General features: G+C 36.7%; 1 protein-coding gene across 1 annotated transcript; it reads left to right on the top strand.

The window, feature by feature from the left end:
- The first annotated feature begins 2,963 nt into the window (after nucleotides 1-2,963).
- On the top strand, nucleotides 2,964-11,430 carry hspb1.S (heat shock protein family B (small) member 1 S homeolog). Its single transcript, NM_001093814.2, has 3 exons — nucleotides 2,964-3,409; nucleotides 10,101-10,164; nucleotides 10,891-11,430. Exons 1-3 carry the CDS (start codon nucleotides 3,025-3,027, stop codon nucleotides 11,054-11,056), a joined length of 615 nt encoding a protein of 204 aa, NP_001087283.1. The 5' UTR covers nucleotides 2,964-3,024; the 3' UTR covers nucleotides 11,057-11,430.
- The last annotated feature ends 223 nt before the right edge of the window (nucleotides 11,431-11,653 follow it).

Genomic DNA, 11,653 nt, shown 5'->3' with positions numbered 1-11,653 from the left:
ATCATCCTCTAATTATTAATAGAAATGTGTAGCATGACATCAGCTTCCTTTATATATAACTTGGCTGCAGAGATATTTCTGTTTCCTGCTAGAACGTTCAGTATGTATAATCAGTCTGTGGCATGCAGAAGACCTTCTTAATAGCTAATATATCTACTGCCCTGTAGAAATGCTCTAAAGGAAATTCATCTTTTTTTTTATATATTCAGCAATTATGTTTAAACTCACAGTAATTAAGAATCTTCCTTAATATGACATAAGGATTAAAAGTAGAGGTACACTAAAGGAGAGGTTCTGAATATGGCAGAAATGTGGCCCATGTAGTTCAGAACAAATTTTTAGGTTGCATCTATGACCAGCCTTTTGCCTTTTATGCATCAAACATGATGTGAACATTGCATCCAGACTCCTCACGCATCTACTTCAAGTACAACTGGAATTTTGGGTTTAAAAATTGTCTAATGGTTTTACAATATTCCAGATAACTCCCTTAAAATAAAAGACCTGCCTTAAATCTGGTAATATCTTTAAATAGTATTGGCCATATAATCTACTGTAGAGGCTGGCAACTTCAGTTGTGTGAGATGAGCTGGATTGTAGTATGAAAAGCTAGTTGGATATTAACCTCCATTGACCTATCTTGATCTTCTTGTTTGGCATATTGGATCTGCCTAATTTATTTGGTCTGGAATCCTGTAGAGGAACTTGATCTGTGTATAGCACCTTGCAAAAGTGTACAGACCCATGACCAATTCTCATCGGAAACTGTGTTCTTTGTATCACCCGAATGTGTCCATCAAGCTGACTTTAATACATATATAACTAAAACCACACATGGTTGTTCCCAAATCTTACACTGACTGATTTGGTCTTCCTTTCAGCTCCCCCCCCCCCCCGCCAGTACTGCAAGCTTCACAGTTTGGCAGCAACTTCACCAGGGTCAATTTCACCAAAAGCCAGTTAACCACTCCAGACTTTTTCTCTAGAGCAGGGATCCCCAACCTCTTTTTCTCGTGAGCCACAAAAAAATTGGAGAGCAACACGAGCATGCAAAAAGTTCTTGGGGTGCAAATTACAGGCTGCCATTGACTATTAATAGCCCCTATGTGGACTTGCAGCCTACAGGAGAATGGCAAAACACTTAGTTTTTATGCAATTAAAAACTTGCCTCCAAGCCAGGAATTCAAAAATAAGCACCTGCTTTGAGGCCACTGGGAGCAACATCCAAAAGGTTGGAGAACAACATGTTGCTCACAAGCCTAGGGGGATCCCAGATTTTTCTAGAGATTAGCAAAGATTTAAAATCAAGAACAATCAGGGCCAGATTTTGTGTAAGGCAGATTTACACCAGACCCCAGAATTGGGCGGTAGGGACTTTGGAAATGTAAATAAATGTATAAACAGTGTATTTAATTTTTAGATAAACTTTCTTTTATTAATCAGGGACACTCTGCTAGTGTTCAACTACAACTCACAGACACATGAAGGCTATTCCGCAAAAGCAGTACAAACCTGTGCTCTGACACTGGACCATGTCCGCTACATATACAGAATAATATATTATCCCCTGTTTAAAATATAAGGATATTGGAAGTCACGGCTCAGGATTCGTGAACATATTTATCTTGCAGTTTCAGAAACTTGTAACACCATCATATATTAAAGTATATTAATGCAGCTCTGAGGAACCTGGACAACAATGGTCCCAGTTCTGTCCCTGTGATGTCATAGCCCCACCCCCAACATCATGGCTCCCAACTGACATCATGGATTTGCCCTCAGCATCATCACCCCACTTTATACCACTTCTGCCACCACAAAGGTGGCAACCCTATTTCAACCTTTTAAAAGCAAATATTTCAGTTACTAGTCATGGCTGTAATTTATGAAAGTGAAGAAAAGACTGGTAAACTGACTCTCACTGATGAGAACACCTTAGAGGGGGTGCATGAAACATAACAAAATCATTTGTGAGAATATCTTAGTGACACATTCTTAAGGAACACTGGATATTTATTTTAGATTTCAAAAAAAAAATTTAAAATTCCACTGTAGTTTTTCAAGAGCTATTTTAGACTGTGATAGATTCTGAGTCAAGAGAGCTTACAAGGATGACTCCCAATTTCCTTGCTTCAGTAGAGAAGCCACCTGTCTTTGCTAGGGTCTGTCTTGCTCTCCTTGGGTGGGAATCCTTGCAGGCTGGGATGAGAGTTTTATTTAGTATGTGACCGGTACTACACCAAACTTAGAGAAAAAGAACCTGCTAGAAATCCCCATTATGCTTACAAAAGTATTCCTGTCATCAAAATAATTTGCTTTCCTCAAACTGGTTTTTCTTTTAGCGTGTAATAGAATGACCAATTTAAAGAAACTTTTCAGTTAAGCTTCATTTTTTATAGTTTTTTTTTAAAATATTTGTCTGCTTCTTCTGACTCTTTCCAGATTTCAAATGGGAAATCACTGACTCCATCTAAAAACCAATGGTCTGTACAGCTACAGATTTATTGTTATTGCTACTCTTCTTTCTATTTAGATCCTCTCCTATTTGTAAACCATTCTCTCAGTACATGGTTGCTAGGGTAATTTGGACCATAGCAACCAGATTGCAAAAGTCACAAACCGGAGAGTTACTAAATAAAAAGCGAAATAACTCAGCATATCACTCTCACATGTTACTTAAAGTAGACTCAAAGGTGAACAACCCATTTAAATATATTTTTCAGAGGCCTATCAATAGAGAAAGCATTGGTTTATAGAGCATTAATCCCCTTGGGAATTGGAGAAGGCTACAAGTTAATTTTACCCATTTTATGAGAGAGTGCCCTGTCATTGCATTGTCGTGCAGGGATGCCAGAAATTTCCATCACAACTACATGTGTAATTTCCATTAATAGAATACTCATTCCATCAGCTAAAAATAACCAGCTAGCTCTTCATAAAGCCGCTGCACCTTCCAGACCCTCAGAACACCAACAGGCTGAACAGAGTAAAGAGCATTTTCTAGTTGGCACAGGTCTAGGAAAAATGTCCGAACGCAAAATACCATTCACCTTCCTCCGCACTCCAAGCTGGGACCCATTTCGGGACTGGTACCAAGGAAGCATTTGCCTTTTTGATCAGTCATTCGGTATGCCACGTATTCCTGAGGACTGGTACCAATGGCCTAGCACCAACTGGCCAGGCTATGTTCGCTTGTTTCCAAGCCAATCCATGGAAGCTGTGCCCCCCATTACACCTGCTGCTGATGCAGCTGCTCCTGACTTCAGTCGTGCCCTCAGCCGACAACTTAGCAGTGGAATCTCAGAGATCCGTCAGACTTCAGACAGATGGAAAATCAGCTTGGATGTCAACCATTTTGCCCCAGAGGAGCTGGTTGTAAAAACTAAAGATGGCATTGTGGAAATCACAGGTATGGCACCGCTAACTTCATCGACTATCAACAATATTCAAATATACACAGATTTTTTTTAAATACTGTTTTGCTATATTTTAACACGCGGCATTACCACTTCTAATAAATGCACTTATCATGGCGGCACTGGCTGCAACGTGATTACATGTCTCTGAACTTTCAGGTGACTTGGTAGCCTGATTTTAAAGGGACAGTAACACCAAACAATAAAAGTGTTTTAAAGTAATAGTAATGTAATGCAGTGTTGTCCTGCACTGGTAAAACTGCTGTGTTTGCTTCAAAAACACTACTATAGATCCATATAAACAAACTGCTGTGTAGCAATGGTGGAAATTGAAAAAAGGCTAAATAGCGGATAACAGATAACACCATTATGTTCTACAAAGCGCATCTGCTATCTAATGTGTAGACTGAGCTTTTTGTCCTTTGAATGATGGCCCTCGTTGCTACACAGCAGCTTATTTATATAAACTATAGCAGTGTTTCTGAAGCAAACGCAACAGTTTTACCAGAGCAGGGCAACAATGCATTATATTTTCATTACTTTAAAACACTTTTTTGTTTTTTTGATGTTACTGTTCCTTTAAGCTCACAGGACAGGGAACACCCAGTTTCTTATCATTGCCTGGATACACTCATAGCAGAGTTGCACTAAAGCCTTACATGGACCATGCCTTAGATGTGACTCCTTTATCTATGCATCTATCATGCCCAATAAAACAATGTGTTCTCCTATCTATACTGGCAGTTTCCCACATACTAAACATCTATTAGTCACTCTTACCCCTAACTGGTGCACAATCACATGAGGAGATACCAGCCTCTCAGCTCTGAGGCAAGATATTCGAGAACTAGCCTGTACCATCAGCCCAACTAAGTACAGCCTGCTCCACTCAGGCCTGAGCTCTGAAAAGTCCAATGCTGCACTTTCTTCCCTTAAAACTTCTTCCCTTTTTTTGTGGTCCCACAATATATGATTCATAATGCGTTTCCCTGGACATTTTTCAGGACTTTACTTCACTGTACGTCTCAATAACAGAGAAAGGGAAAGATTGAGAAAGGGAAAAAACAGAAAAATAGAAAAACATAGTGTCATATGTCAAATAATATTTATACCTGTGACATTTGGAAATCTGAATCAGTGCACCAACTGATACATAGGTATAAGTTGTGAATAGTGAAAAAGTCTTACATCACACATGCTTTATAAAGTGGACGAGGGAGATTCAGGTAAAGAAAATACCCACACTAAGAACCACGGTAAATCCGGTGGTTGATTATACTCGCAAGAGCTCCAAGTAAAAATGGCATAAATCAGAATGTCAATGTCCTTTCGTCGTTCTTCTATTCTCCTTATGTGGGCAATATAAAATGACATGTGCAGAAGCGTTTAACAAATCTTTAACAAAGTGTTAAAAACACTCTCACAAACGTTTGTGAAAAAGGCACATATAAAATCTGAGAAACATCTCCGTTATGCAGCTAGGATTTCTCTTTAGCGTCTCTTAGAACATACTGTGCATGTCTCTACTGACTGTGCATGCCTCTGTACCTCTGTCACCGCTGACGCGTTTTTGCCCCAAATCCATCCATTTTTTTTTAGTCTGTCATATATAGTGGAGGACTAAGGGGCACAAGAGCCTTCCCCCTAGTCTGCATGCACATACCACTTCTAGTTTGGGTCTGCTTTCTCTCTGTACATTGTGCCTTGTAATGACATTATTTTGTCCCTCTGTCCTACACCATTAATATAGTGGGCCAGAATTAGGGGTAGGCAGAAGAGGCATGTACCTAGGGCACAACAGTATAGGGACACTAGGCATGGACCTGTAGACGTATCATTGATAGATATTGGATAGACCATGATGCTGGCATCAAATGCAATTGTTACTCTTGTTTAAGAGTAGAAAGAAGCAGGGTTTATTATTTATGTCACAGGCAGTGCAAGTCTTATGCTTGCGAATGAGAATATCTGGGGTAATGTATATACATGGGCAAAGCAGATATCATGTGTCAATAGGCCAAAATGAGCAATGTCTTCAGCACATCACTTTAGCTAACAGAAATTTGTTGTAGCAACTGAGGCTTTGTTGCTATTAATAAGGCTTTATCAGTGAGCCAGTGATGTTTTAGTATCTAACCTAACTAAGAGAAAAGCTGCTATATATAGAACAAGGTCATCATCATGTATTTATATAGAAATAGAATTTAACAATGGATTTCTTAGTATTTACAGCACTAATGCAAATTAAAAGATAAGTGCGGCTCACCAAGGTTTCTTGTCGGTTTATTACACGGGTTATCCTGTGTTTCATAAATCAATAAATTTGTGTTGTTGTGGAACAAATCCAAGGCAGCAAACTTGACTGCGGTATTCTTTATTGGGAAATGGAGTTACACAACATGTTTCGGGCTGTGCCCTTTGTCAAGCACTAACACACACACACACACACTGTATGTATATATTAGATTAGGAGAATATTGTATGACTATAAGCATCTTTTTTCAGGTTATGTCTACTTAAGAGCATTGCTTTATTAATGCTGTATCGTTAATAAGGTCTAATGATTACATATGATACTGAAAACAGTATTATTAAAATACATGGCCCTCCTGTCATATACAGTCTTAGCTCTAAGGCTATGGCCAGACAATGTTAAGTAATGAGGATTCTCCACAGGCCCCTGCCCTGCTGCTCCCGTTGACTTTCAAGTGCAGGTGGATTGTCGCCAAATGCAAATGTCATGTTTCGTCTCCAAAATCTGCATCTGCCTGCACCCAAGTGGAAACAATGCTTCCTGGGTGCAGGCAGACCAGGAGCAGAAAAGCAGCGTGAAAGCGGATTCTCAGCCTATCAGCTGCAAGCGAATTCTCGGCCTGTGGAAAAAACACAGGCCAAGATACACTGTTGTCTGGCCCTGGCCTAAATATGATCTCCAAGACAGTGGTACAAGTAAGGCATGGAGCTCCATTATGGAAAGATCTATTATCCAGAAAACACAAGGTCCCAATGATTACAGATAACAGATCCTATACATGTATACAAAAACAAGCAGACAGTCGAGTTAGCCGTCCCAACTTTACTATGATGACTTTTAGAGTGGCAAAATCAATTTAGTTTCTTAGTTCTCGATAGGGTTGCCACCCGTCTGGTAAAAATTATGGTTGATCCCAATGTTATTAATAGGGAAAAAAGATAAATATATGGGAAGCCCGGTATTTTTTTTCCAGAAAAGGTAGCAACCCTAGTTCTTGAGGGGGCAAACACTGTCCCATTATCAACTAGTAGCAACAATGAGAAGGCTCTGGAATATAAGCTGTACAAATACATATTTTCTGGATTTTGACAAATATTGTATTGCCTGACTGTCAATATTAAGGGTTTGGATTTTGATCACCTGGACACAGGATTCAGTTAGATCCTAATCCTGCAAAAATGCTGGGATTCCCCAAATTCCTGTATTTGGTGCATCCCTAAAATAGTGACCATTTTGGGTTGAAAAGACTACCAATTTTTACTTTCATATTCTTTGTTCTATTGTGGTTTTCTAAGTTCTTTAGTATGGTGAGCTTATATTGGACATTTGCCTTATGACTATCTTTCCAAGATTATTGATTTGTGTAATAAATACTATATTTGCTGCACTGTATCTCAGTGATGCCCTTCAGTCCTCTGTTGCAGTACCAGTCCTCAGTGTTGCATTGGGCATTCTGGACCCACCAGACTACCTGATATCTAGGCCTACTTTATGCAGCATTAGGCATAAATGATTACCGAGCTCTATGTGTTACTGGGATTTATCCTATAGTGGGGCCCACCGGGAGAATCTTTACTACCTGGTAGAGCCGATAGAGCATTCATGCAAGTCCATCCATTGCAATAGACTGTGATTTTTTGCTGTGGGAAGTTACATTTTTACAACCCTGTAAGTTGGACACCAACTGCTTGAGTAGGTTTTCTCTAAGATTTCTGTTTGGCTCTGGGTAGTGTCTGTTCTTTGTAAAGAAATACTGTATCTGTATGCTGCAGTCCTATTGCCTGACAATTCTGTAGTCCTCTGCTACATTACTGACAAAGTCTGTCGGATACATCTTTTAATAAGATCAAATGCAAAGTGCAACCTCAGTGTTGTTTGCTAATTCATATGGCCATGTCAGCACATTAAATATTAATTCTACTTCTTAAATGGCTTTTTAGTTCAGGAAGGCAATGTCTGTAATAAAGTAAATAATAATTTGCTGTGGTTCATGCAAGGCAGAAAAGTGCATCTATATGCAATAATACCTTGTTAAAAGTAATAGAAGGAAAAGCAGAAATAAAATCTTTAAAAAAAAAAAGTAATAGAAGGACTTTTTTCATACTTAGGGAATTTTGAAAAGTAAGGAAGTTGAACTTAATTTTTAATATTTGTCTTTTGGGAAAAAATAGTTCTTTGTCAGCAATTAGCTCAAAAGGTATTTTAGCATCTACATAGTCATTTCCCAACACAACTGGGGCGGCTTTAGTGGCTGCATGTTCATGTCGCACTCTGGAGCACTAACTCTGACCTAGTCATCGCTTAGTGCAGCAAAGATATTTAAATAAATAACAACTTTTGGGAGTCAGTACTGGGAGGCTTAACCTGGAGCACCCTGTTATTAATACTCATTGCCTCCAAAAACCTTCATTGCAAGTGCAGTGTAGCTGTGCACTGGGATTCTCTACTGTCTTAAAAGTGGAAGACAAATTGCACATTTCATATTATCTACCCCATAATAAAAAAAAATTATCATAGGGGAAAACAATTTAAAATTAGATTTCAGAGGGGGACACGTTGAAACGAAAAATATTTTACATGACGAGATACATAATGATAAAACATCTTGTCTACAAAACTAGTATTGGTTTAACTGGCCAGATTTTAAGCTGTCAGGTTGTGCTCTTCAGAGCAAGTCAGCAGCCGATCTACATGTATATGGGTCTATCCCCAACAGATACCTGGCTGAAAATCATCTAGTTTGAATTGCATATGCTTGAAAAGCCTGTTGGGCAAGGTCTGCATTGGCCTACATACCCTGTATGATCTGATCATAGGTCTGGAGGGCCAACAACTGGATCAGTTCTATTTGCTCCTGAAAATAGTCAAATTCGTAAAGATCCAGTAATTTGGTGATGCGCCAAATAAGTGGACCTTTATATATGTGGCCAAATTTAGAACAGTCTGCTAATTATGCTGTTCATACATGGGCAAATATCAGACCATCTGCAATTTATCTGCTATATATAGTATACATTACTTTCATGGTTTTTCTCCATTGGACATTGCATGTCCTGAAAATCTTCCAGAGTATTAAAAATGATTGTAAACAAGATTTTTGTGAACATAAAAGCTAAACTGTGTAAAATGGTCTCAGTGTCAGTTTGACAACTTCAATTTCAAAGATAAAAAAATATGTCAACAAAACAGATTTTGCAAACAGAATACAAAATCTGCAACTATTAAATTTTTTTTTAAAAAAAAAAATTGAAAATATAAATTAGAATAACTACAGATTTAAATTTTTTTATCCAGGGGACATATAACGCTTCAGTGCTGTGGTTCAAAAGCCAAGCTTGTGTGCCTAATGATTAATGATAACAGATATTCTTAGAATCAATACTATTGTTCTATGAATGCAAACTTATTTGTATTTTTTTATATACAGTATATCATGAGTGAAGGGTTTAACTTAATCTGAACCAAATATTATGGAATAGATGTCCTATCTGCATTAAATAAAATATGTGGAAATGACTAAGATATTGTTTTTCCATTATAACTTTTATTGACTATATATATATATATATATATATATATATATATATATATATATATATATATATATATATAAATATATAATACACAAAAGCCATGAATATCTTGTAAATTATATCCTTATAAAGGGTGACTAGTGATTTCATCAGTTCAGTGAGTAGTGATGTCATTTTTGTCACACGACTCAGTAAAACTTTGTGTATTATAATAAATAAAGTACCCCTTGTTGGAAAATATTAGGATATTAGAAGTAACTTCGGAGTTCCATGACCTGTATAAAAGCTTTTATATGGTCATTGAACTCCTTGTGACTTATAATGTCCTTATATTTTACAATAGGGGGTACTTTATTCACTATATATATATATATATATATATATATATATATATATATATATATATATACTAGTTTCTGAAATAATTTATATAGTGGATCATATAACCTCTTCTGTAATTTACAGTATAAATCACAAATGGAGTTACATGACCATATAAAAGCACAAGGCCATAGGCCTTGGCTGGTACATATGTGGCATAGGGTATGATTTTCCAGATTTTTTTTTTACAAAATAAAAATTGCATATGTTAAGCTTTTAGACAAGTGGCAGGCAGTGTGCAAGGGGAAAAAATTCTAGAAGAGATCACTATAGGTTATAAACAGCACGTTTATAATGATGTAGTACACTTTTTATAAGGATATCATTTACAGTTTTGTCCCATAGAGAAATGACCAAACTGTAAATTATAAATATATATTCTATGGTTATACATTTAAAATACCTCCTTACATATTATACACCCTACCTGCTCATAAAATGTTTGAGAAAAAAAAGTCTGCAATGAAGGAGATTGTTAATGGTCACATAAAAGCTTTTTATTTTTCTTTCCCTTAGGCAAACATGAAGAGAAACAAGATGAACATGGCTTCGTCTCTAGGTGCTTCACTAGAAAGTACACGTGAGTAGCCAGTTATGCTGCCATCTCTGGATTCTTCCTATGCCTCTGTGCAACAGCAGGAGATAGTGTTACCCGCTGAGAGTGCATGCTGACATTACAATTTGACAGAAGCTTAGGGGTTATTTATTAAAGTCTGAATGCCAAAAACTAGAAAAAGTTTAGGGTTTTTTTTACTATAAAATCCGACTTTTTAGAGGGGAAAATAACTAAAATTTTTATTATTTATTATACCCCGAAGATGGAAAAACTCTGAATCTGAAAATCCAGCATCTCAGACCTGCCAAAGGTTGTATATAAGTCAATGGGAGAAGTCCTGAAGATTTGTGTTGGGTTTGGTGCAATAATCCGAAGATTATTGGGTTTTCGGGGCGAAAAATCCAAAAAACTTATACGATACAATTTTTTCCCGGACACAACATTTTTGAAAAAAATTATTAATAAATAAGGGGAAAAACCTGTGTGGATTTGGTTGGAGTGGATTTTGATAAATAGCGCCCTTAGTGTTGCCTGCACATAGTCAGTAATTGCATAAACTGCAAACAAACTTATAAACAATATATATATATATACATATATATATATATATATATATATATATATATATAAAAAAAATATATATATATATATATACACGTATCATTTTACTTTATTATTCTTTAGTATAGAGTGTTGATATGTTCTTTGTGGATAGGTTGTACCTTATGTAACAAGTATCTCTCTGATCAGTCTTCCTCCAGGTGTTGATATAAACGCAGTGGCCTCATCGCTTTCTCCTGATGGCATTTTGACTGTCGAGGCCCCACTACCAAAACCTGCCATTCAGTCTGCAGAGATCAACATCCCAATTGGCACAACCGAGGCTAAGAAAGGGGAGGAGGCTGCCAAGAAATAAAAGGACCTCAGCATGTACAATTCACAAGACTACACTTTCTTATGAAATGTTGCATTTTTTTTTACCAATAACTGGTTAAATACTAAATACAGAAAATGATTAGTGTATAATTTGGCTACAAAAAAAAACATATTTTTAGGTGGCCAAGAATCTTATGAAAATAATGAGATGCACAAGTATCCATAATGTATAATGTAAGTACAAAGTATAGTGATCAAACTTACCAGGCACTGAAGATCTAGTAACATCCATGATACAAATCAGTTTTTATACAAATACATTTTATACAAATACACATATAAGAGAAAACCATTTCATTCTTCCCATGATAACTGGATTCTCTATGGCATAAATAAAATCATTCCCTATATTTGAATTGGCTTGTGGTTTGATGCATTTAATTCATATAGCAGCAGCACAGAAGGAACTTAGTTGATAGGGAGTCTGTTAACTTTAACCATGTTGTTTTTTATATATTGAAAATGTATGTTATATCTGTTATCAAATTACCATTAACCAAATACAAAATGAAGATGATTTTGGAAGGAACAAAACAATTGAAATGTAGTTGAATCAACAACAATGAATTGCTATGGT

This window comes from Xenopus laevis, chromosome 2S (assembly GCF_017654675.1).
Source record: "Xenopus laevis strain J_2021 chromosome 2S, Xenopus_laevis_v10.1, whole genome shotgun sequence".
NCBI lineage: Eukaryota > Metazoa > Chordata > Amphibia > Anura > Pipidae > Xenopus > Xenopus laevis.
Note: the sequence above shows the minus strand (reverse complement) of the source record. Positions and strands in the feature narration are given on the sequence as shown.